General features: G+C 29.6%; 6 protein-coding genes across 7 annotated transcripts; 3 read left to right on the top strand and 3 right to left on the bottom strand.

Moving 5' to 3' along the window:
• Positions 1-826: 826 nt before the first annotated feature.
• On the bottom strand, positions 827-3,942 carry LOC119678328. Its single transcript, XM_038090097.1, has 5 exons — positions 2,744-3,942; positions 1,776-2,690; positions 1,546-1,707; positions 1,093-1,251; positions 827-1,015 (listed from the first exon to the last, which is right to left on the bottom strand). Exons 1-5 carry the CDS (start codon positions 3,737-3,739, stop codon positions 887-889), a joined length of 2,361 nt encoding a protein of 786 aa, XP_037946025.1. The 5' UTR covers positions 3,740-3,942; the 3' UTR covers positions 827-886.
• Positions 3,943-5,458: 1,516 nt separating this feature from the next.
• On the top strand, positions 5,459-6,093 carry LOC119678327 (guided entry of tail-anchored proteins factor 1-like). The gene is made up of 2 exons (XM_038090095.1): positions 5,459-5,561; positions 5,616-6,093. Exons 1-2 carry the CDS (start codon positions 5,493-5,495, stop codon positions 6,084-6,086), a joined length of 540 nt encoding a protein of 179 aa, XP_037946023.1. The 5' UTR covers positions 5,459-5,492; the 3' UTR covers positions 6,087-6,093.
• Positions 6,094-6,144: 51 nt separating this feature from the next.
• On the bottom strand, positions 6,145-9,131 carry LOC119678325 (glutamyl-tRNA(Gln) amidotransferase subunit A, mitochondrial). Its single transcript, XM_038090093.1, has 4 exons — positions 9,017-9,131; positions 8,711-8,958; positions 8,406-8,648; positions 6,145-7,158 (listed from the first exon to the last, which is right to left on the bottom strand). Exons 1-4 carry the CDS (start codon positions 9,047-9,049, stop codon positions 6,156-6,158), a joined length of 1,527 nt encoding a protein of 508 aa, XP_037946021.1. The 5' UTR covers positions 9,050-9,131; the 3' UTR covers positions 6,145-6,155.
• LOC119678326 (NADH dehydrogenase [ubiquinone] 1 beta subcomplex subunit 11, mitochondrial-like) lies at positions 7,622-8,231 on the top strand. Its single transcript, XM_038090094.1, has one exon. It carries the CDS (start codon positions 7,703-7,705, stop codon positions 8,144-8,146), a length of 444 nt encoding a protein of 147 aa, XP_037946022.1. The 5' UTR covers positions 7,622-7,702; the 3' UTR covers positions 8,147-8,231.
• Positions 9,132-10,969: 1,838 nt separating the features above from the next.
• On the top strand, positions 10,970-16,938 carry LOC119680763. The gene is made up of 10 exons (XM_038093729.1): positions 10,970-11,149; positions 11,322-11,465; positions 11,521-12,090; positions 12,152-12,490; positions 12,551-12,757; positions 12,945-13,077; positions 13,134-13,355; positions 13,418-13,622; positions 14,028-14,103; positions 14,165-16,938. The coding sequence occupies exons 1-10, from the start codon at positions 11,045-11,047 to the stop codon at positions 15,059-15,061; spliced, it is 2,898 nt and encodes a 965-aa protein (XP_037949657.1). The 5' UTR covers positions 10,970-11,044; the 3' UTR covers positions 15,062-16,938.
• Positions 16,939-18,626: 1,688 nt separating this feature from the next.
• LOC119683008 (ras-related protein rab7-like) lies at positions 18,627-24,430 on the bottom strand. 2 transcript variants are annotated; one of them, XM_038096600.1, is made up of 5 exons: positions 24,169-24,430; positions 21,570-21,809; positions 21,284-21,502; positions 18,903-19,040; positions 18,627-18,832 (listed from the first exon to the last, which is right to left on the bottom strand). In XM_038096600.1, exons 2-5 carry the CDS (start codon positions 21,747-21,749, stop codon positions 18,743-18,745), a joined length of 627 nt encoding a protein of 208 aa, XP_037952528.1. In that variant the 5' UTR covers positions 21,750-21,809; positions 24,169-24,430; the 3' UTR covers positions 18,627-18,742. The 2 variants fall into 2 exon arrangements, with proteins under 2 accessions (XP_037952528.1, XP_037952529.1); XM_038096601.1 differs by lacking the exon at positions 24,169-24,430 and adding an exon at positions 22,655-22,837.
• Between the last annotated feature and the right edge of the window lie 1,449 nt (positions 24,431-25,879).

Genomic DNA, 25,879 nt, shown 5'->3' with positions numbered 1-25,879 from the left:
TAATATATTTTAACATAAACAAATAATTTGCATAACGAAGTAATATAGTATATTTAATATATTACATATAAATATTTTAATTAAAACTAAGTTAAATTAAATAGAAAAATACAAAAGTAATTAAGCAAAAACATATATTTTTTCCTCCACAAATAAACAGAACTGGGCTAGATTTAACTTAAAGATATACGTTAATGTATATGTTTATTGTATATTATTTTTAATTGCCTAATAAAAAATAAATTATTTACAAAAAAAAAATAAATTAAAAAAGCTCTTTTTATTTGTTGAATGTTAATGAGAAAAAATAATTTTGTTATCAAAAAAATTAAAATAATGATTTTATTATTGCGCAACTAATATTTTGGAACATATATATATGATACGTTTTTAGCTTCTTTTAAAATTTAATTATATAATATAATTAATTGTAGCTAAAAAATGTAATCAACATAAGTAGTAAAGCATTAAAATATTATAATTTCTAATATATAATTTCAGTTTAAATAATAAATTAATAAAACTATTACACATAGTTAATTTATAAAAATATGTAAGTATAATTATAAAAATAAAACTTGAGATATATAAGAGCAGCTAAGTAAAATAGATAATTTATAAGATCTCTTTGATGGTATGTTATAATGAAGAGCATATTTTATATGTGCAGAACTAACAAATGGAGTAAATGTAAAATTATTAAATAAAAATAATAAAATATTAAAAAAGTAAAGCAACATTCTTTTTCATTTTGATTATAAATAGGCATATATGGTATATAATTAGTTTTAGACTTTTTAATACTTATGTAAGTTATTTATTTTGATTTTAGAATGAACTTATAATTAGTTAACTAACTTTGTATCTAACAAAGAAATGTAAGTCTCTATGATGCCGTATCTTTTATCACCAAATTTGGATATTTTATATCAAGTGAAAATTCTATGTTCAAAATTCCAAAATGACTTTTAGGAAATGCATTTGGCAACCACTCGATTTTAAAACTTTTATGTTTCTAGATAAAAATAAAATATAAATAAATTTTTTGATTATGCTAAATTATGTAAAATATTTCAAAATAAACAAACTGACATTATCTTTGCATTCGAACCAGATGTGTGCCATATACAGAGAAACTTTAGGATATATGCGTTTATGTTTTTCATCAGAGTTGTTGTTAGTTGCACGTATATAAGGAATATATAAGCCATCATTTGTGCGTTCAAATATTCTCTCCAAAGTAATAGAAACCTAAAATGCAAATGTTTTAAATGTACTTTAAACTCAAATTTAATTTTTAAAATAAAAAGTCTAATAAGTTGAGATCTTTCAATATCACGCCAAAATCAAGATACTTAGTTTTAAAAAGTCTTTAAATCAAATCAGTTTAATAAATGTATTCAATTTCAATAAGCTGATATAAATTATTATTTGTTGGATGATGCGTCACACAATAACATAATTTAAAGCTGATAATATGCACGATATTGAAAACGATACTCAACTTATTAAACAATTTACATAATATATACAGATTATACAAACATTTTTGGTGTTAAATATTCTGCGCACTGTGGAAGCAGTAGTAAAGTACCATGTGTATTTTATAAGACCTTTATACTTTCCATTTTTTACTAGTGTCGTGAAATTCGGCATTCGGCGCTTAATACCCACACTAAATTGTTTACTAAAATGCGAAAATATTTCCTGTGGAATTTACAAAAAGGAACCTTTTATAAAAATAAACTATGAAATATGTAGATAACAAAACTCACCTCATGAACATGAAAGCTATGCTTGATATTAGGTTCATCGACAATTTCTACGCTATCGTTAATTATTTCTATAACGTACTCAAGCCACGCTGAATAGGCAAGCGAAGGTTCCGCTGCTTCTTCATTTATATCTGTATCCACCCCAACTAATGGAGTTTGACTCTTTGGTGTGTTGACAATCAAAGCTCGTTTAGCTGGTATTGGTGGATATAAACGAGTCTTAACCTCTGTTACTAGTGATGATGCCTTAACTGGGTACTTTTTAACTACCGCTATTGTAGGTAATTCTATTGGTGGTAAAGTTGTTTCTATTGCAGATGGATCTGCTGTAATCAATGAAGTTGTGCTAGCAGTTGTTAAAGTTTTTGGTTTCAACAAAGACTTAGAAACGGTGTTACTACCAGACAAATCGTAGCTTATATTAGTAGAGAGGCAAGTATCAGCTGAGCTATTTGTAATAGCTGTTGTTAGTGGTACTGTTGCACCTTGCAATACAGAAAATAAATTTGACTGATCAGCTACTAATGCTGGCAAGGATATATCATCACTGCATAGATCTATTTGATCAGTCAACTGAAATTGATCCATTAGTTCAATATTGCAATCACTAAGTTCCATATGAGTAGCAGTGTCAGGAAGCGTAGCAGATTCCTCTGCTAAGCATGCTGCAACTGTGGTAGCGCTACTTATACTATTTATACTATTCAATTGCATGTCTTGATCCTTTTCGTTGGAATCACAACTGGATACTAAATTTGGATCGCCTGCGCAATTAACCGGCTCAATAATTTTACTTTGGCCAGAAGTGCTTGTTGCCGTAATTCCACTTATTGTATTATCAGTTATTTGCTGAAGAGATAACATATCTTCAGGCGTTATGTCAAGTATAACATCGCCCAGATCCGGTAGTGGCATCTACAAAGATAATACATTCAAATTATATTAATCAAACTTTTTAATCATTTTACCTCAAACTCTTCACCAAAAATGAAAATATCATCAGCTGAAGATTGATCATTTTTATCCCCGAAACTTCCACCAATATTAATGCTTGGCCCAAAAAATGCATCCTCCTGCATTGTATCAAGCAAGGGAAGTTCTAAGGTAGTAGGCATCCAAAATGGTTTGAGAGCACTTGTAAAGTTTTCATAAACAGTTTTGCCATTCGGTTTACTCAGGATGGCAGCGAGGACAAGTAAAATATGATCACAAATTTCTTCTTGCATAACCACTGAATTATCAGACTCAACAATAATTTTAAGTTTTTTACAAGCACAAACATGAGTACTAACATGTTTTTTAGCTGACAATTGCTTGCCAGTGGCTGTCACATGTAAATAGCCCATAGGAAAGATTCTCGATTTTAGACACTTTACGACAAAAGCGGTAGCACTAATGCGCTGGACAGATGGAATTTTTTGTTCACCAGCTTTATACAAATCCCACAGGCGTTGTTTTTGCTCTGTAGTTATATTTAGATTCCAAACAACTTCTCTTGCAACCGTAAAAACTTCTGCTTTAGGTATCGACTTAGTAGGATCTACACTGCATGCTTTGACGTGATTGCAACTAACAAAACCCATTGTATCACTGGTGTCGTACTTACACGTATCTGCAAAACAAATGGTCTTTCGAGCCATGATCGTGGCATGTTGCGATTCCTTCGACAACGTTACTTCAGTTATATGGACGAAATTGCGAGGCTGTGCATCACGTTCTTTACAGCGTATGGAGTAATAAGTCGAAGCAACTTCTGTTACTGTATTGTCAATCAATTCCACGGGATCAAACGGCAATCTCATTGCTAATGTCTTTTGCCGTAATTTGCAATTCTTATTGTTACATATTTGCGCTCGTTGACCATTCATTTCTCCGCAACTTGAGCAGCGCTTAACACCACGCATTGAGGAACGGATTTTTAAGTTCGAACTTTTGCATAGTGACTTAGATGTTGTTGAACTCATGTTTTTGTTTTTAAAATCACTAACAGTTTTTTGCTATACATTGATTCCTTACTTCTTTATTGTGTTCATTTCTTTCGTAAACAAATATTTCTTCATAAAATATTTCGTTAAATATTTTAAAGAGACTCAAATCAGCTGCCACAGACAGGGTTGCATTTCTAAAGCATTGATTTTTTAATTCGCTGTGTGGATGAAACGATAGCCAGACCTTATATTTTTCGATTTATTTTTATCAGTTACATAAATAATGAAGTTTTCAATTGGTAAATCTGGATTAAATTTTGATAAACTTTTAATTTATCAAATTTTATTTCAAAGTATTATAAATTTATCTCAAGTATTATACATTTCACTCGAGAATTATCAATCGAAAATGAAATTTGAACTTAAAGTAAATCTGGACTAAAACACTTACTCCAGGCTCACCCCAAAGTTAAGCAAGGACGAAAGGACGTATTATAATTAAGTGTAGCCATGATAATTTGTTTACTCTAAGATATTAAAATTATCATTAGTGATCTTTAAGTAATTAAATTTGACCACAATTTACTGACCGTTAAGGTTTTCAATACTGGCTATGTACGTTTTTAAATAAAACAAAGAAACTTGAAACATATAACATTCTGGTGGTTACTTTATTAAGTGCGAATAAAAGCTATAATAGTTAATTTCTTCAATGACTGCTGATTTTTAGTACAACACCATTTTAAATGGCAATTAAATCTTTACCGTTAATGTGTTTTTGCGAATTATTCTTTTACTGTAGAAAAATAATATGTAACGTAAGGCCTTTACGGAGGCTCGCAAATATGGCAAAAAACAGCAAGTTGCTGGCCTATAGTGGCCGAAATGTACGCAAAACAACAACACTATTTTCATCGGCACATCGGCCAGTAACAAAAAAGTGTTACTACATAATAAGCGAACTATTGTGAACTTTCATTGAAAATTAAACAAAATTTCAAATAAATTTAAAATGTTTCACAAATTTGAAAATTGTAGAACTGTAATATTTTTTAAAAATATACAAAACTGTGTAAATACATACAAAAATTTGTAGAAGGACATGAAGAGTGTATAATTGAAAAACGCTTTAAGTTTTTTAACTTAATAGTTGCATAAACACTCTAAACTGTTATTAATTTTGTTGTACAACGAAATTTCAAAATATGCTGCCTTTTTTAACATTTCTTTTAAATCATTATTCATTTTAATATTCAATTTAATATATTAATTAATTTATATTAATTTTAATCATATAAAAATAATTATTTATTTTTATGCAAAATATAGTTTGCTTGCATTATGGCCACATATGTTAGATTTGCTCTTTGCGAAAATATAAAATTGGACAGATTGCAACAGTGATCCAAACATCTCGCTTAGCGCCTAGAGTAGAGCATGATATAGACGATGCTACATATATGCAGACGAAATATGCGTACTACCAAATGGCATACTTACTCCGTTGTTGTTATGAACGCTGTAGAAAATAAATCAAAATGAAGTATGCATACCTTGTTTCAAAATGTATAGCGCATCCTTGATCAGCATATTTGGTGCGCATACATGTAGCATCGTCTATATCATGCTTAAGCAACTTGCTGTTTTTTGCCAAATGAAAGCACCAAACATTGGTCAACAAAGATTTAAAGACATTGCGATTTCTTCCATATGGCAACACTGAAATTTCATATCAGATGATTTGCTATGTTGTTATCACACACAACAGACAATAAATTGGTTCAGAGTTATGGCTTTGTTTTTAATTATACCATTTTTGTGTTTTTTGGTGTCGTTTTCTTCGGAAATTGTAAAATTGGTAATTAATACTTCAACAAACACAATACAAAAATAAAAGGTTATTGTCTTATAGTTGCAAATACCAAAGATATTATCAAAATGCAACGATTCATCAGAGTTACGCGAGAAGATGCAATATGCACGTAAAGAGCTGGAAGATGCACGCAACAAAGAATACAGCGGTGAATATGCTAGAACTATCAAAATAATGCGTGCTGAACGAAAACTAACCGACGTAAAAAATGATATATCACAAAATATTCGCAGTGCTCAAATGAGTGGCACCAGAGTCGAACTTATTGGAGGATATGCTCTGAAAGGGGTACTTATGGTGGCATTAATTATAATTTCAAGTTGGTACAGATATGAAGCTGTAGTGAAATATAATTCGAAATTTAACCTTTCCCCATTGGAGAGTATATTAAGTTTTCCAACGAGTGTGCCTTTCTCCATTTCAGTACCTATGTGGGTATTTATATGCAAAATATCTTGTGGACATATAGCAAGCCTAGTAAAATCAAACATAATTTCTACGCGTAAATAAATGTATAAGGACATAATTATAGTTTAAATTATTTTTTGTTTATTTTAAATATATTTTTCGTTTTTTTACCTAATTTCTTGCTTCGTATATTTTTTTATTTTCCAAGCAATCAAATTGAACTTGTGCTTCAATCCACCGTGCCACCTTGAATAGGAGTTCTTCGCCAAGAGAACGACTCATTAGTTGCAAACTAATTGGTAAACCATTGCTCGACAATCTAATGGGTAAAGATATTGCTGGTATACCGGCCATGTTTGCTGGTTGTGTACAGAAATCCTGCACTGCACATTGATCGCGATTGGTTTGTTGTATAAAATCTTTATATAATGGAGCTTCGGTGAGTGTAGTTGGTGTCAACAAAATATCTACTTGATTAGCAATATCAACGGGCTGAAATACGTTTTTAAAATCTTCAGCAATAAGTCGTCTTACCCGCAATGCCTTCTCAAAATATTTTTCATAATTCCTTTTTAATAAAAAGTAGTTTCCAGTTAGTATTCGTGTTTTAACTACACTGTTGAAACCTTGTGCGCGTGTTTTTGCGTATAGTTGTTCTGTGCTGTGTTCATCTTCAGCGCGATGTCCATATTCAATACCGTCATATCTAGCCATATTACTAGCTACTTCACATTGGTTAAGTATTGAGTATACAAATATGCTAGCTGCTGTATGAGGTAAAGATACTTGACTTACCTTCGCTCCAGCAACCTCTAGTATATCTGCAATTTTTTTCCATGTATCTAATACTTCAACTGAAAGTCCAGGGCAGTGATATTCTTTAGGTATACCTATGCGTAAATTTCGAATGTCTATTTTTTCTAATGGTGGTACATGGATTTTGTGAAAAGATTTCTTAATTGTTGTCGAGTCCTTTTCATCAGGACCAGCAATAACATTTAGCACTTCAACGCAGTCCGTTATATTTCGGGTAAGTATACCCGGTACATCCATTGAGTTAACTAACGGAATCAGGCCATTACGAGAAATAAGTCCATAAGTCGGTTTTAGACCAACTATGCCACAATATGAAGCTGGATTACGTGTAGAACCACCAGTATCGGAACCAATTGCACTACAAAATAAGATGTTTTATTTTATGGTGATATTTAGTAGGATTAGGATAGTTAATTAAAATAATTGTGACATTTTCATCATCAGATCTTAACCACCGTTCATCTACTTTAGTCATAATTCTCGTCAAAATCTTATTGGTTGCAAGGGAAATAAAGCAATTAGATCTACTAATGAACGCCTTTATTAATTATGGTAACATGTACAATCTTAAAAAAGTGGTAATAATAGATAATATTAATTTTAGCTTAAATTTAAAGAATACTACGGTCTTAAATTTTTACGTGCATTTTCTAAACAAATCAGATGTTAAATTTAAGTCTAATTTAAGTATTTTTATTTTATTATTGTACATAGAATAGTGTTTTTATCGAAAACATTTTATATGTGCCAATACCTACAAAAATTCTAAATTTCAATATTTTTGCCAAGTTGGCAACACTTTGATTTGTTTACGCAATTCTGACATTTGTACCAGCTGTCAAATAGCTCGCTGAGAAAATTTTTTTAAGAAACTGCATAATTAAACGCAAATATTTATTAAAATGTCTGCGCTATTTCGTTTAACTAATCGCTCAATTTTGCAGCGTAGCATTGCCATAAATAACGCGTTTCGAACGATCAAAACCTCACAAAAAAAGGAAGACACAGTAACAACCATTGTGCCAACAACAAAAGAGGATTTTGCAAAACCCGATCCAAGAAACTGGGTAAGCTACGGATTTGATGCTAAAGACCAAACCGAAGATCGAAATGTGACGAAAGCAAGTTTCTTCTTCTCTGTGACACTTTGTCTTGTGTGGGGAACATTCGTTTGGTCATATTTGCCTGATACACAAATGAGAGACTGGGCGCAACGTGAGGGCTATTTGGAACTTAGACGTCGCGAAGAGGCAGGTTTGGATTTGGTGAATCCAAATTACATTGATCCCAGCGTTATAAACCTACCAACAGACGAAGAACTAGGAGATACCGAAATCATAATTTAATTTAGTTCAATTGCAATACGAACATTTTTAAAGTAACATTGTTATGTAATAAAATATAAGCGAAATATTCGCTAAATAAAATTGTAAACATGACTTGCATTGCATTCTGTGTATGTTTATGAAAATAAATACAAAATTCGAAACAATATTACATATTAACAGTAATGGACTTATGTGGATAAATGAGGTTAGGGCCTTTATGTTAAAATACCCAAATAGAATTAAAAACAAATGGAATTTAAATGGAATCGCTACTTACGCGTAACATATGCCTGCAGCAACTGCAGAAGCAGATCCACCTGAACTTCCACCAGATATGCGCCAATTGTTTTCAGTCAGATCTTCGCTCCATACATTCTTTGTAGGGCCATAAACTGAATCTACCGTGCCTGAGCCCATAGCAAATTGATCCATATTTGTTTTACCAATAAGAACTGCTCCGGCTTTTGAGAGACGTTCATATACTGTAGCATTATATGGAGCTACAAAATCTTCAAGCATTCTGTGGAAAGTCTTGAGACATTTACTTTGATTTTTAGCGTATTTATTCAAATGAGTACGCACTTGGAAGCACATGTTGTTTTCACATTTTTGATACAAAAATTGTCTTTCACTGCAATTGTAATGCCATCGACCGAACTGAGAGATTTCTTTTCTTTATATCGGTAAGCCGATTCTTTCGCTTGGTGTAAAGCTAATTCCGGTGTTAGTCGTATAAAGGAATTCAGTACTTTTAGTTTAACTGCATCATCCAAAGCTATATCAGCCACAGTTTTCGGAGAAGTACTGCCATCAGCATAACTTGCCGACAACTGAAAGTGTATTTAGCCAAGTATATTATATAAAAATTATTTCTAATTATTAGAATACCTGTTTAATTCCAAGCTGCAGGTGCCTCCTCATTGTTTTTGTAATACGTGCGGTAGAAATTCAAAGATCATATATTTTTGTTAATTCAAAACAGCAGAAATTAATTTAACCTATGGTTATGTTTTCATTATTTTTAAAAAGATTTGATTTTATGTTTAGAGCTGCCATATATTTTATTATACTAACTATAAATTTTTAATATTTTCTGGATGGCATAGAATAATTATAATACACTGAAGAATAGTTGTAAATAGTACAATAAATAAGTGTTCCAGTCATTTTTAATTTTTATATGTTTATTATAGGTTTTTTGTATCAAGATTTCTTAATATTATTCTACACACAAACCAATCCATTCCTGATACAAGCGAATATATTCTATACACGAACCAATTCATTCTATATACAAGCGAATATATTTTGTATGCATGTAACACAAATTAACCCAAAGCGAATTAGCTCTATGTACTTAATCTATGTAAAAACCAAAAAACTGCAATGAGTCATAATTTTAACACTCAGTGTAAACTCATAAAAAACCAAATATAAATGCGTATAAATGTTTTTCTCACACACTTTCTCATACAGATGCATTCATAAATGCATGGCACAGAAATGATTCATAAGTTTATTCCCTAACGAATTAATTCACAAGAATGCGTACAAATTTCTAAGAAGAGTAGCATGAATAGCAAATAATTCATGAATGATAGCGTATACTCAAATGAGTATGAATATAGTCATCGAAAATGAATGACTCCATCAATCGTAAAAATTTGTAGTATTCGTAAAAATTTTGTGAGAGCGCTGTTGTTCGCTAAGCAAAAAATGTATGTGTGTTTAGTTTTATGCTTTTGCTGAGTGTTGTTATTATTAAGATTGTAAATGTATGTATTTAGTTGCGTTTTTAAATATTAGGTATGTTCCATGAGCTACTCGTAGTAAAATCAAGTAAAACACAAATAAAGTGCAAACTGAGAGCTTAACATAAATAAAGTGCCAAATTAAACTCTTTACACAGAGCGTACTTTAAGTTACTCAAAGTTACTACGAGTAGCTCGTGGAACAGACCTATTATGTGTGCATTAATAGAAAATATATATATGCTGTTTTAATAGAAATATATATGAATGATTCATAAATCATTTGCAACATTTTTGTGTTGAGTCGAATATACGAAGAAAAGAGTCTGAATTCGAGTCAGAGTTAATGACTCGAGTGTTGAGTATTCATTGCAGCTTTCTGATACAAACGCATCCATGGTATTCTAGTCATCACAATTTCTGTAATAGTGTTTTACACCAATACGAACATAATAGTGTTTTATATAAAAAAAAATTATTCTAAAAACATTACTTTTCTGTCGTAAACTACGAAGCTCAAAAAAAGTACACACAACATAAAACAGTATAAAAACGCAAATAACAGGATTGAAATCCTATCAACAAATACTTCGTATCTAAAGAAACGTTATGCAATTGCTCAATATTTGTAACTGATAAAAATATTGATTTATTGGTGTTTACATGAATAAACCAATATTCACGTTTTACCCTATTTTTAATTCAGTACGAATAATCGGATACATTGTTTTTGGATAAGTTAGAGCGAGTCAGCTGAATTTTTACAGCACAACAATTTAATTAACATTTAAATGATTTTGGATATGAAATGAAAGAAAAACGATTTTGGACACATATAAGTCACATTTGATACTCTATGTCTCTGTGTCCCTGAGTAACATAGCCTTTATAAAATACAGTGTAAACTTTGACAATACGCACAGTGTATTTCAAACAAGCATCTGACAACCTTACAAGCTTACACTTTATGTACGAAATGCATTTCATGCATTATGTACCCTGTATGACGAAAAACACATATACTTTGACTCGTTTTCGCTTGTTTCAGCGTCCGTTTGCTGTTGTTTTCCTTTTCGGAGACAACAGCTGTTTGACATATAAGATTCATATAATCGTACAAGATATGTAAATTTTTATATAAAATATTGTAATTTCTCTTTAAATAATGGACGCAGACACATTGAAAAAATTAATTAAAGTGTTAAATACATCAAATGATAAAAATGTAATACTTAAAGTACTCGTAAAATTGCGTACTGACTTGGTAAAGGTGAGAGGAAATTTAACCCTAGACCGGTCGCAAAAGCAAATCGTCACTCTTTAAACTTATGTTTATGCAAGACATAAACAAATTATTTAAATGAGCAATTATTATAGTTACATTTATTTTTTAATCTATAAATTCATTTTTCTAAAAAAACGTTCTCTTTATTTGAATAAAGAATAAAAATGGCATTAAACAATTTGCTGCGGCTGGCGGTATAACTCCCATAACACGATTTCTACATAAACCACATGAACAGATACTAGAAACTACACTTAGCATATTAGGTAATTGCTGCACTGAGCCCGATTGTTGTAAGGAGGTAATTGGCTTTATTAAAGTTTTATATATTTTGTTAATAATATTTCTTGTCATAGGCTCTTGGCGCTAAGATAATGAATACACTAAGTGTAATTTTGAAGACGATTCCAAATCCATTGGTACAGTGTAGAGCTTGTCGCTTGCTAGGTAATCTAGCCAAATATAATGTTGATCTACTGAATTATGCAGAATGCGCAGTTGTTGCCAAATCTTTGTGCCAAATTCTAGACGAAACAAGCGATGAGAATACACGTCTTTATGCATTTCGTGCAATTCGTATACTACTCACAAAATCTCAATTTTTCACATGTTTGATGGAATCAAATGGTTTAGTGTCTTACTTAAAAATATTAGAGAAGATTTTATATAAGGGTGAATACGTGGAAGAAGCTCCAATGCCAGTAAACGGTTTGAAAAACAATCAACATCGCGAAAACTATTTTCAAGAAGTTGTACGTAGTTTAGACACAGGTCTAGAAACGTATGATAGTGAATCTTTAACAAATGCCAACCGTACATTAACCATGTATGAAATGCCCGAGAAAAGGGATGTTTTCGATGAATTATTAAAAGGTCTGTTGGCCATGTCATTTAATTTTTATCAATGTAAATTAAAAATTTGGCAGGTAAATTTTAGTTCAACTTTCTATCTAATCTAAGTGATAGTAAAATTTATGTTTTTTCCAGACATTGCACCAGCAAAAGTCTACCTTGGCGCCTATTCAACAGTTATTTAAAGAGAAAAACTACCGCAGTCAAGCACTGCGAATCCTTTCGAATTTCACAAAAAATAAAAACTCCTACTTTCTTTTAAATTCAGCTAACATTATACCCTCCTTATGTGCTTTTCTCACCACACCTAATGTGGATGATCCTATCACAGACAATGAAAGGCGATATTGTCTTAACATAATAGGATTTTTATCAGGTGATGCGCTGAATAGGTTAAAATTCAGACGATCTGGTTGTTTGCCTACATTGTTAGCAATTTTGAAAGATACCAAAATCCAGACAGAAAAATCATTGGTAAGTCGTATTTGTAATTCAAATGATTAAAAATTATTTTAATATATTTTGAATGCTTAGGTGTTAAACATATTGAGTTGCTTTGAATATGATAGTGTCAGCTTGGATTATATGTTCAAAAAAGGTTTAGTCAAGCTCTTAGTGAGAGAGCTCGCCGAATTTTTGAACAATCTTGATGAGGTTGAGAAAAATAAAAAAGATGAAAAGCAACAAAAAGTTAAAAAACGAAAACTTAAAATAACAGATGATGAGGATACTAAACATAAAGTAAGTATTTCTATATCGTATATTAGTAACAAAACCAAATTTTAACTGTTAAATCAATTATTATTTAACAAAAATAATTAATGGTCGAATATTGAATATAAATAAATATATATATTTAATTGTATTTTTAAAAAAGATGTAAATATTTAATTATATTATATTAATTTTTAATAATATTAACCTTTAGCTTATAAAGACGCAAGAGGAAGAGTTCTTTAATTTCGGCTTACCATGGGACTCTCCACGTTCTTCAATAGAAAGTCCATGCAGTTCACGGAGTACTTCACCTTTAAATTCCTGGCTTTATAATCACAGCCAAAGCAAGTCATAATACATTTCTATATACGTTGATTACTAATCTTAATATTATTTAAAGCTCTTTTAGACGATGACACCTCATATTCACCTGTTTGTAGTGATGAAGAAGGTGACGAAGAAGAAGCTCCTGAAAACATTAATGAAAATAGTACCGTTGACAATAACATTCCATCATCCGATTATTTAGACATACTGAAATTGCTGGACATTTCCGAAAGCACTGAGACTATTGATGATAATATTTTGGACAAAGAAGAGTTCAATGACGAAGAGAGTCGAGGTTAACAGACATTTAATTAAATTTAGTTTATATATTGTTTAGAACTTATTTTCTCCTTTTAGACATAATACAGTCTAAGTCAACCCATCAACATGATTTACCACCCAACTGTATTGATATGATTGGAAAGTTGCTTATGAAAGCAACGGCTGGAGTGCACAAATCAGTGGATCTTGTTGAATCCGAAACAATGTTTACGTTACTCAAAGCAGTACGATTTTATGGTGGTAATAATAATTTTTCAACAGCTCTGACTAATATTATTTTGTGAGTATATATAAATATGGTCTAAAGAAGTTCTAGAATATTCTAAGTATTTTGTCAATTAAGGTATCGAAATTATTGTAATTTATATTCTTATGCACGACTAGTGCGTGTAACGATTTTTCGCAGATGAGTAGTTTCAGCACTTAGTTTGGTTGCACATATGGCTTAAATCTTAAGAAAATTTAAGATTTAAGCCATATGTTTAAAAGTTTTTAATGTTCTTCATTTTTTGAGTGTTGTTACTTAAGTATTAATTTTATGAAAGAACAGTTATGTATATAATATATTACAACATGTTAAATTAACTTATGATTTTGATAATTTATGAGAAATACAGAAAATTCTGGAACTTTTTAATCTAGCAGCCCATATTATCAGCGATATTACAACATTTTTATTATTTAGAGAAACAAGATTTTTTGTGTGTGTAATACAAATCGGAATTATACAAGAAATACATAAGTTGTTCGAGACTGAAGAGGTAAGTAAAAATATACTTCTCAAAATCATTAGTCTATACTTATAAATTTCTCTACTTATAGTTACACAAAGATGCTTTAAGTTTTTTTGAAACACTCACTTGCGTTGGGGAATCTAATTATGGAAAATCAGAACTTGCACGCTTGCTGAAATTCGGCGATCCTAGTTCACAAGCGAAAGCTGCAATTGCTACCGCCTACGTCATAAAGAGTAACCGTTTATTACAAACATTCCTTAATGAGGGCAATGTACTTAAAATACTGTTTGACAATATTCTAACCGAAAATTCCACAGAACTTGCCAGTGAAGCTGTAAATGCTTTGACTTTTATGTGCATTAACACACTTGATATTTCAAGACAAAACGGTACTACGTTGAGTGACTATGAAATTTATAATGAGAGAACTGAATCACTTTACGACAAAGATATGATGTTTCAGATTTCAAAACTTGAGGATAATTCTATTGTGGAAGTACCATTTAATAAAAAGTTACTCTGCGATGCCAGTGACGTATTTAACTCAATGTTACATAGTGATTTTCGTGAAGGCAATGAGGGAAAAATTAGTCTAACAACAGCCACTGTTGGTGGATTAAAATACTTTTTAAATCTTATCGTTCGCATATCTCAACAGCAAAAGTTAACAATCCCAAGCGCGAACAAAGATAAGTTCTTGTTAGAAGCTTTTGAAATGTCTCGCATATATATTATACCAACATTGGAAGCTGAATTGCTTAATATGTTGTTTAGCACCATGGATCCGACAAGTTGCTTAAGTCTTTTCGAATGGTCTATAAAGAACTATCATGTTACACTCATGGAGGAAACTATAAATTATTATTTGTGCGCCAAATTACCACCAGAAATAAAAGTAAAACTCTTTTGTGACGCAAATAATTCAACTTTCAAAAAAGAATGGAATAATATGATCAGGGATACAATACTAGATCGATTCTAATTATTAGGTAATCAATGAACTATAGAGTCTTGTGACATTTGGATGACTTTAAAGTTTGACAAAGCGAATGTTACCGCTTAGTATTCGTTACTATTTTTTGTAAATACGATGCATTTATACGGCATATAATTACTATAAGTATAGCTTATAAGTGGCAATGGGTCTGCTAGACGAAGAAGACTAGATTTTTCGAGCAATATACTGGTGAAGGCATAAGCGGTGAATCAGCATTTCAGAAGTGACACATTTAATGCTTTTGTCAATTACAGTTGAGTTTGAGTTAGGTTATCATCCTATAACTTCTATAATGCCTGTAGTTCGTATTTTTTTCATCTACCAGAGCGCTTACAATCTTTCACATAGAAATCCTCACTTTTTAATTGTCGAATATTATAATTGACAAATTTAAATTGTCATTCTGGATATTATGGTAATTAAATACCAATGCTGACACTAGATCTAAAGGTCATTTTCAAGTGCGATTAGTCCACTAGCGCGAGTGGTATGCTTTTCTTTATTTTTTTAAAGAATAGAAAATAAAACGAAGGAAGTTATTACGAAGAACTTCCCGAAGATTAGTTGGTGCAGTGTGGTACCTGTAGGCATGCAATTTGATTTTAAATTTTCTCAAAATGTTGCACTTTTTTATCCCTATTCCATAAATATTATTCGCATATATATTTCTCATATATACTATATCTTTCTATACATGCTCACTCTAGCGAATTTAGTCTCATTTACTGGATGTGACAATACTGGAGATTTTCGAGCAAATTAGTTTACATTATGAATTGTAGACGATCCCTAATCCTATATACAATTTGCGTACATATTATTAATGCTACCATGGATACAAGCTCGTTACCAAACTGTGTGTTCTAAAAACCAAGAATAAAATCTAAAAACACATATTTATTCTCTTTGTCAGGTATACGTAAATAAATTGAAAGTCACTGAAGGTGCAAGTCACAGATTTATGTAATTTGTATATAAACGACGGATTACGCGTGAAGCTAAGAAAAAAATAACTGGATCGTATAAGTAAATACATTGGAAGTGTAAAGAAGCTTATTTTATTGTTGATCTACGGACACTCAATTATAGGAGTGTCATTAGATTTGTTAATCATTTGTGATCTTAGGCAATTATAGCGTAACAAAACGATTGTTTAGTCTTTAAATGAAACAATGTCACATGTTAAATATTTAGTAATTTAGTAATAGTTAAACTGTAAGAGAAACAGCTTTAGATAATAGTGTTTTATGTTTGAATAAAATTCAATGCAATTAAACCACTTGTATCATTTCAAACTAGAGAAAATACTAAATACTTTTTATAAAGGCTGCTTCATATTAGGTACTCTAAAGGCAGGCTTTACATGGAGCAGCCCTTTGCAATGAAGCATTTATACTGAGTTTTATGGGACTGTAAACTCGTGAATTGTTGAAAGTGCTTAGCATGAACAAGCCTTTATAATAATTTTTTGGAACCTTAAGGGAAAATTTTGCAAGTTTTAATTATTATAGATTCTGGTTTGTAGTTTCAAAAGTGAACGTAAATAAAATATACCTGCGATTACGAGTATGATTGAATTTTTATTTCTATATAGTATTTGGCTCATGCAATCAAGTGTGAAATACATCATTAAAAACTTCTGTATGCGTTTTTTTACAGTACTGGATATTTTTATTGTAATTTCCGAAGATTTGTCAGCAAACAGTTGGCAACACCTTAGCCATTATTTCACGGATGTATTTGTTTTGATAAAAATATAGGATTGTCTTCATAAGTATGATTCTTTCAGTAAATTTACAAAAAATAGCTAAATGGTGACAAATCGTATCCTCTTAGGGGTCAATTTGCATCACCAATCACACGCCTGGTAGACTTTTTTTTGCAATAAAGCTAAATTGAAACCTTGACTTGAATTCCAAATTCTAATTTTTAATTCTACATCAAAAAAAAAAAGGAATTATGTGGCAGTAGCGATCAGATCTGATGGCTTGTGTCAGATATTAGTCATTATCAAAAAAATACAGGTCCTATACTTTTGTATACTATACTTATATACTTTTGTAGTAAGCGGAATGTGTAAGTGCAGTAATTCTAAAATTTAAATAAGTCCAAATTCAACATATAATGCCTTGAATGAAAGTTTTGTTTGACAGTGGTGTCTAATCAGAACCACGAATTTTATAATCTAACGTAATTTTGTGTTGTACTGTAACTCAATATATGCATCAAGAGCAATGCTATGGATTTTTATGGATTTGACTCGTGTTGTGGTTTGTCGTACTATCTCGGTACCATTGGACAGAAAGAATAATCTTACTCTTCTTACCATGTTTGACTGCCCTTAATGAGAGATAATGAGCATGAATAGTGAGATTTGATGTGATAAGGAACGATTTAATAAGGTATAAAGCAGCATTAAGGCACATATCAAGATTAATTTGTAATAACTGATCTGGTTAGGTGTGATTTGTATTTCTTTCAGAGTGATGATAAGTAGTCGAGATCGTTTGAAAACCACATCACTATAACCCCGAAGAATGAAAAGGTATATCTTTATCATACAAATATATGGATCGTTGTATACAGTGATTAATTGATTGTTTTTTGGGGTATTAATTCCATTTGTGGTTTTATGGATGTGATGATATGAGCTGCATTTATAATATGATTATAATATAAAACTAATAAAGATTAATCCGAACTACAAACTTCTTTTCACAAGACAATATTAAAAATATTAATTTTTGTATTATTATTTTATTTCAAAAATGTAATTATTATCAATAGCTTAATTATAAATTTCTATAAATTTTTTTTATTTTATATTTTACAAATTAATAAAAATATTTATATACTGCAGCAACAAAATTTTTTTTAAAAAATAAAGAATATTAAAATTAAAAATTCAATACAATTTTTATTATTATTTGTCTACGTTTAGCATTACTTTTCCAATTTTTTTTTTATTAATTATTTACTATTTAATCAATTAAGAAATATAGAATAAATGATAGAAATAAAAATATAAGAATTAAGAGCAAATTGTAAAAACATCACAATCACAAGGTTTTCAATTTGAATAAAAGTGCATGTACAATTATTTATTTTCTTTCTCATTTAATGTAAATAAATTTTAATTAACAATAACCAAAGATTCGGCACGGGCGGCACAAGAGCATGAAAATAGGAAAACTGTTCAGCAATAAACATTACATCATGTACATGTATATGTTTTTATCAAATATCGCGTTATAATTAAAGTAAAATTAATTAGTTTAATTTTATGCTAAATTTCAATAAAAATTTTCAAAAATATTGAAAAAGTTTGCTAATTTTTTGCTGTTTGCTTTTGTTTTTCTCATTTTTCAAATTTAATATTTTGTAGCTCAGCTTTGTTATTTTAAATTTTTTTGTTATTTTTTCTTTTTTGATGTTTTTACTTAAGATAAGTTCTATTATATTTATATATTGTATTTCGTAATATGTATAATAATTATTTATGTATACGTATTTATTTAATTGTGTTTATGTTATTTTCGGCGCCATTATATTTGTTGTTCTCAATATTCTTTCCTGGCTTCTGGCTTTAAGATACCTACTCTGATCTAAACGTGATTGCATATTCGTTATTTGTTCTTTAAAAGTTTTCCACTGTCACCTATTTCATTAGCATTGGCAGCTATCAACGTTTCCAGGGCGATTATTCCTATCAGCATTAAGGCGAATTTGATCAGGAAATTCATTATAAAGTTCAACCTTTAAATATAAGTAATTTATTTATATATATGAAATATTCAATTGAAAACAATGAGTAAGTATTACTCACCTCAGCTTCCTGAGCGAGTGCATTCTTAGCAATAGTTTGAAAGGCTAATTCCACATTTATACCTTCCTTCGCTGATGTTTCAAAATAAGGTATATCATTCTTTGACTGACACCATTGTTGCGCTCTCCTTGTTGAAACCTAAAAATAAAAACAAAAATTGTAAAAATATATTAACAGGTGGAAGGTTTTGTAGTCATTACTGTATATTTAGTCTTAATATTTAGAAAAAAAAAAGAGCAAAGTAAGGAGTATCGGTTTCAATCGAAGCAGACTACTCTGATCATGGTAAAGGAGAGTGGATTAGGAAATAAAAAAATAGAGTTACATATAAATTAATAAACTTCAATTCAAAGAAAAGGAAAGAAAAGCCATCGTAGCTGATGACTCTTAAGAGTTTCAAAAAATGGTCGGGTTTACAATCCGGAGCCACTCGTCAATCACAACGACCTAGTCCCGTTCCTCACCTCCCAAAGGGAAATCCCTATAAGCAGATCCGAGCAGGTCACAACAACAGCTCCGACTGAAGTCTAATTATACGAAATCCAATAGTACAAAAGTTGTTGTTCGTGCCTCAGACTTTTGTAAATTCTATCTCTGGTGGTCCTTTAGGCCTGGCGTATGGTCAGCGTCTCATTCGTGGTACTACAATAAGCCATTATTTGTATATAAGTGAGTTTTGGTGCACAAGGTTTGGAGTGGCAAGCTAACATAAGTATAATTCTTATGATTAAACGTAAATTTAAATTTACTACCTTAAACTTAAATTTACTCAAGAAGGTAGAAAACTTGATAACTAGAAAGACATCTGTAAGGTTACAGGCAAACTAATATAAAAAACAAATAAAAAAATACAATAATAAAAAAAGCAATAAATAAACAAAACAATAATAAAAAAAAACAAAGAAGAAATAGAAAGAATTATAAAAAAAAATGTAATAAATTATAAAAACTATAAAAAATTTGTGTAATTCAATTGAAAATCAATAGTCAAATCACATTTGGAGTTCATGCATATTTCACTATTTTTTTGGGATTAATCAAAGCTATTATTTAACTAATACATATGAGTTGTTATAAATAATCAATTTTTAACTAATCATTCAACAGATTGCGTCATAAATAAATATGTTGTTATAATCAATTAGTTAAGAATGAGAGGAAGGGTTGTTTGGATAAAAGATGTACAAGGGGGTGTATGCGGTTTAGTAGGAACTAGTCTAGGTCGAGTTGGCCCTTTCAATGAGACATAGTTTAGTAATCAGTATATTTAATACGTGCATTACGGCAGGACAACAATTGGGTGACGTCATGGAGATCAGATAAGCATTGATAATGATGGTGTACGCTAAATATAGAAATTTCTACTACAAAAGGTTATAATAAAAATTATTTAAATGAAATTGACCACAACAATTATTATTTAAGTATAGAAAAAAAAACATGAACTATTAACTCCTTCAAAAATAACGATTAATTAGACATATTAATTGGAATTAATGATACATATTTTGTACAAATCAGTATCAGCTCTTCGAACTGTATAATTGGGAATATGTGCCATTAATGATTAGCACAATGATGTTAACTTTATTTAAAAATAGTTATGTTATTAATACTAACATGAAGAGCAAATGCTGAGTTATGAAATTAAAATTTTTGTTTTTAAAATCAAGTTTAGATCTGCACGTATTTTGTCTGTTTAAACAAATAATTTGTGTCATATATTATTAACAAAAGATACAGTCAGTTTGCAACACATTGACAGATATATCGGACTAACTTTATATGTTTTATACCGCCTATATTTCTGATGTGGTTCAATGATTCAATGGTCCGATATAACTGAGCCGGTTCAGGTTAAATTATGTTTAATTATAATTAAACTATTGAAGGAAAGTTTTTAAAAAAAAATACATATATACGTTGTCATATCTTGCTTGTAACCCATTGGTACAGATATGGAATTTACAACACTAACATTGTGAATATTCCAGATACCAGAAACCAGATAGCTTTAATAAACTGAAATAATTTATTAAAATACAGACAGTAAAATCATGAAAACAGTTTTTAATATTTTTTGAACTTTACAAATAGAGACTAAGCTTGTTTCTGACTTCAGGAAATTAATTTGATAATGCAAAGTTCAAATTTAATTGTGCAGTAAAATTGCACAATAAAAAATTGTTTTAGTTTTCTAAGAAACTTTTAAAATATAATAAATTATTTAATTATATATTTCATTTAAAACGCTTTTGTTTGCATTCTCTGTTGTTTTGCATATAACAAAAGCTGCAAAAACAAAAATATCCAAAATTTCTGTTAAGATAAGATACTGACTATTAAAAAAATTGATAATATATTCGTTTGGCTTTACTTACTTGACGATTATCTAAATCCAATTTATTTCCAAGAACAACAAATGGAAAATGTTCAGGGTCTCTTGGACTTGCTTGTATCAAGAATTCGTCACGCCATGAGTCGAGATTTTTGAATGAGTTTGGTGCCGTAACATCATAAACAAGTACACAACAATCTGCACCTCTGTAGAAGGCAACACCTAATGACTGGAAGCGTTCCTGACCAGCAGTGTCCCATATCTAAAAAGTTCCAAACATGTTAAACGTTACTTTAAGCAATATTTTATTAGGGGATGTATAGACTTACTTGCATTGTCACCACTCGGTCATCGACAACAACTTCTTTTGTACAGAAATCAGCACCAATTGTGGCTTTGTATTGATTTGAGAAGCGTTTATTTACATATTGATTCATTAGCGATGTCTTGCCAACGCTACTATCTCCCAGTATGATGACTTTAAGCAAAGACTTCTTGCGTGTCGACATAGTTAAGATTTTTGTTTATTTATAAATGGAAAGATTTATAATTCCAATTCTAATGCAAAACTGAAATGAAGTTTGTTTTTCGTAAATATTAATGTAAACCTTTAATCCCGTTGTTTTGTTATATAAACAGAGTAAAACGGAAGAAGTGTAATTGTCAATTAATTTTTAAGTTTGATAAAACTACATGACCAATCAACCAGTGAGTCATGAAGTGATCAGTTCAACAAAATAAAAACAACAAAGAGTAAATATAAACAAAATGTCACTGAATCATCAAAAATTATTATCAAAAGTCTGAAAAGTCGACAGTTTGTAAGCTAATAAATATATAAATTTTTTTTTTTTATTAAATATTTAATAACAATGAAGGTCTTTGTAAACTAATATTTACTGAAAACCAAGAAGCCTTACGCTTAGTGTATTAGTACCAGCATATTTACAAATTTATTTCCAGCCAAATTAGAGAATACAAATAATTTCCCTATCAATAATCTTTTAATTAATAAAAGAGGAATTTAGGTCTGGGGTCAAGCGCGGATTGTGTTCTTATCACGACATGAAGGCGTTCATTCGCTTAAACCAGCGTCAACCAACTCTCAAAAATAAAATTCAGAAATTTCCTCTTGTTTTAGTGCTAAAAACAGATAATTCAATAAGTATCCGATTTTCAAACGCTAATTAAATAAATTATTTTTAAAATTCCAGCTGCGTCACTTTTTCCATTATTTTGTCAAATCAGCTGAAAACGTATTTGAAAAAAGGTAACATCACTGGTTTTCTCCGCACACCGCCCCTTAAAAATTATTTGCCATAAACTAGTATTGGTGCTTCAATGACTTTTTCAATTAGTTGAGTAACAATTTTCTACATCGTTTTCTACAACTTTGCAGTCTGCTTTGACTTACAATTAATTTTTTTTATATTTATCTATAATAGACTCCTTTGCATCACTTTAATAATTTCAATAATATAAAATATGTATGATTTTTCAAATATATTTAATTCTTATTGAACAAAGTAAAAACTGGAATTCGAGGATTATTTTCACAAACAAAAAAACGAGACTACGATTTTTAAGGCGAAGCAATACATAAAAAGGAACGCGATTGACGTAAGTTGATGTTTTGCAGGTGTGGTGAATTAAAAAATGGGGAATATATTGCCAGATTAATAAACAAAACATTGCAAACGACACACTATATCACGTGCAAATAAACAAATATGGCACATCGTATACAAATTTTGCATGAATATATATCATAAACAAATAAACTGAAATAAATTAATAAATATATTATGCAATATTGAAAATTACTATATAAGATTCTGAGGTAAACGCTGATACATTTAATAGAAAACTGTTATTATCTGAGCGTTCACATATTTAAAATTAAAAAAATTAATTTTATTATATACTATATACATATATATCAAGCTTAATTTAATACAAATGACAGTAAGAACAGTTAGCATAAAGGTAAAAGTTTAGTAATGAGCTTTATGAGTTGTTTTTGTACATATAGTGCAAAATAAAAATTGGATTAAATGATAAATATCTACTCAAAATATGTTTGTTATAAATTATTGAAACCAATTAAATTTTGAAAAATTAACAAAAAAAAAAAACATTTTTGAACATCAAATTAACTTAAGGATTATAGATTATATTTATATTTTAACACAATCTACTCTATACTATATTGTATGAAATATATATATTTTTATATATGTCGATTTTAACATATATAAAATGTAGTAATTGTTGAATATCTAATAAATTTGAATAGAAAATATTATGTTCTACACAAATTCAGTGTTTACTGTATTATATGCTATTTATAAATCAAACTAAAGAAAATAAAACATTATTTAACTTTAACTTATGATTTCTGTAAAGCAAATAAAATCAATATTGGTAAGTACATATTTCTACAAAACGACTACTCCCTCCATCAATAGAACACAACCTTCTTAATAAACAGAGTATAAAAAATAAGTAAATAAATAAATATAAATTTATAAATGCTAGAAAGGTAAGGTAGTACAGGTAAATGGCTCAGCGTATAGATCAAACAATTTAAATTATAACAATTTACCTTTCATTATAAAAAAATAACTGAAATTAAAAATAAATCTGATCATTATTATTATGAAAATATATTAATAATGATCATTATTCTGTTAATAGCCATTAACCCAAATTTATTTAAAAAATCATGCGTAGCTTCATTGGCTCAACGCAATAAGGTGGCAACACAACATTTAAAAAGATTGTAAATAAGAAATTCCTAAAACGCAAGAAAACAATGCAGATAAACAAAGAAAAAAAAACTAAAATGCGCAGCAAATAAAGCTATATACGTTCTTTTCGTAATTAGAAAACATAATTTAAACATTAATTTAAAGTTAAAACACTTACAGTTTTTAAAATTAAATTAGCTTTTTCTTTCTTTTAACTGACAAAACCACAATATTATGTTGTATTGTTGAGTATTATTGGTTAACATGTGTTTTAAATATTGAAAACACAATTCACTTTATTTTCTATTTATTTACACAGTTCGTTTAAGTCTACTATATCGTATTTTAAATTTTTTAAAAATATATATAATGCACTATAATCAGAGATATAAATTTATTATATCTCTGCCATTACTTTTTCCTTTGTACGTAAAATAACTAATGATGGTGGTGTATTTATTAATTGATGATTTGAGTACAAGTGAATAAAGTTCACCACGATTCATAAAAGTAGTACAAATAAAAATTTCCAGAAGCATTAGACAAAACTAATAATCATAAAAATATATTTAGTATGATATATAAAAATATATATAAATAATTTATTAATTAAATTTATTTTTTTAAATTTATTTTTGTTATATTCGTATATTATTTATTTTAATAGTCATTTCATATGTTTTATATAACCTTATTTATTTTTCAATATAACTAAAACTGTACAGTTTATACTGTACTGTATCTGTAAAATAATAATTTAATAAAAAACTGACAGTATCGGCAAATTTAAATATATATAACAATAATAAAAAATTTTATCTAAATAAATGAACCATAATAATAATTCCTAGAGACGTTCATATCGGATATTAAAAAGCGATTTATTTAAGTAAAATGAAGAATTAATTTAAATTGAAAAACAATCAAAAATTTAACTTATCGATAAACACGATAAGCGGTAATATTTTAGTCAGATTTATCGTTACAAATTATTTCAATAAATTATTCCAAAAAAAATGGTTGAAGGAATTATGGGAAATGCTTTGATGGGAGGGTATTCCGTTTTAATTGTCTACAAAAATGGAAGAATTAGAAGAATTTCGTACAAAATTTTTAAATAGAGAGTTAAAAAATGCTGTCAAAAAGTAATGTGTTATGATATCGCAAGTAATCTCAAGTGCATTAATTTGCCCATATTAAATTATTCTGTTATTATTAAGAATCCAATCGGAATTAATTTTTATTTTAATATATTTTAAGTAATTTACTTAAATAGTTTGCAATTCATCACGTCTTCACAGACGTAAATCGTCGTTGCCCGCGTCCAGTAGCTTGCTCAAATTAACGCGATCAGTGACTTACTGTCGCCAGTTGGTAGTACCAAGTGCCTTTATATTGTTGGTTATCTGCTGCTTCCACCAAATTAACGGATGTCCTCTAATCGTTTTTTCGCTAGCGAGATTGAATCAAACACCATTTGAGGCGAATGGTACAACTCATGCAGCTCATCGTTTCATCTAAATCGATACTCCTTACCAATGCATAAGGGTCCATAGAACTTTTGTAGAATTTTTCTCTCGAATGACCTCAATGCATTCTTAACACTTGGTTATTGTCCAAGCTTCCTAACTAATCTCTCAAATGGAGAGATAGATCTTAGAAAATTTAATCCAAAAGAAGTGCGGCCAATCTATAATAATAATAAAATCGGAAGACGCCACGAATATCGTGTTTAATCTTATAAGGGTTAAAAATGAATCTGATATGAGTAAAAACATAAGTATAACAAAAAGTGAAGAAACCTTATACATATAACGTATTATGATGTTTCCATCAACACACTAGATCGTTTAGGTTCTTTATATTTAAAGAGTAAACTAAAGAAATAA

The sequence above is a fragment of the Teleopsis dalmanni genome, chromosome 2 (assembly GCF_002237135.1).
Source record: "Teleopsis dalmanni isolate 2A chromosome 2, ASM223713v2, whole genome shotgun sequence".
In the NCBI taxonomy this organism is placed as follows: Eukaryota; Metazoa; Arthropoda; class Insecta; order Diptera; family Diopsidae; genus Teleopsis; species Teleopsis dalmanni.
This window is presented reverse-complemented; position numbering and strand designations above follow the sequence as displayed.

Excerpts from the sequence above, each read along its gene's own strand:
- LOC119678328 (XM_038090097.1), bottom strand. The coding sequence starts at position 3,739 with ATGAGTTCAACAACATCTAAGTCACTATGCAAAAGTTCGAACTTAAAA. Across the intron at positions 2,691-2,743 it reads TTTTTGGTGAAGAGTTTGAG|ATGCCACTACCGGATCTGGG; the intron begins GTAAAATGATTA and ends TTATCTTTGTAG. Across the intron at positions 1,252-1,545 it reads GAATATTTAACACCAAAAAT|GTTTCTATTACTTTGGAGAG; the intron begins GTTTGTATAATC and ends TTTGCATTTTAG.
- LOC119678327 (XM_038090095.1), top strand. The coding sequence starts at position 5,493 with ATGGCTTTGTTTTTAATTATACCATTTTTGTGTTTTTTGGTGTCGTTT. Across the intron at positions 5,562-5,615 it reads CTTCGGAAATTGTAAAATTG|TTGCAAATACCAAAGATATT; the intron begins GTAATTAATACT and ends ATTGTCTTATAG.
- LOC119678326 (XM_038090094.1), top strand. The coding sequence starts at position 7,703 with ATGTCTGCGCTATTTCGTTTAACTAATCGCTCAATTTTGCAGCGTAGC.
- LOC119678325 (XM_038090093.1), bottom strand. The coding sequence starts at position 9,049 with ATGAGGAGGCACCTGCAGCTTGGAATTAAACAG. Across the intron at positions 8,959-9,016 it reads TGCAGCTTGGAATTAAACAG|TTGTCGGCAAGTTATGCTGA; the intron begins GTATTCTAATAA and ends ATACACTTTCAG. Across the intron at positions 8,649-8,710 it reads AAAACAACATGTGCTTCCAA|AATGCTTGAAGATTTTGTAG; the intron begins GTGCGTACTCAT and ends GACTTTCCACAG.
- LOC119680763 (XM_038093729.1), top strand. The coding sequence starts at position 11,045 with ATGGACGCAGACACATTGAAAAAATTAATTAAAGTGTTAAATACATCA. Across the intron at positions 13,623-14,027 it reads GCTCTGACTAATATTATTTT|AGAAACAAGATTTTTTGTGT; the intron begins GTGAGTATATAT and ends TTTATTATTTAG. Across the intron at positions 14,104-14,164 it reads AGTTGTTCGAGACTGAAGAG|TTACACAAAGATGCTTTAAG; the intron begins GTAAGTAAAAAT and ends CTCTACTTATAG.
- LOC119683008 (XM_038096600.1), bottom strand. The coding sequence starts at position 21,749 with ATGTCGACACGCAAGAAGTCTTTGCTTAAAGTCATCATACTGGGAGAT. Across the intron at positions 21,503-21,569 it reads ACCGAGTGGTGACAATGCAA|ATATGGGACACTGCTGGTCA; the intron begins GTAAGTCTATAC and ends GGAACTTTTTAG. Across the intron at positions 19,041-21,283 it reads TGGATTTAGATAATCGTCAA|GTTTCAACAAGGAGAGCGCA; the intron begins GTAAGTAAAGCC and ends TTTTATTTTTAG.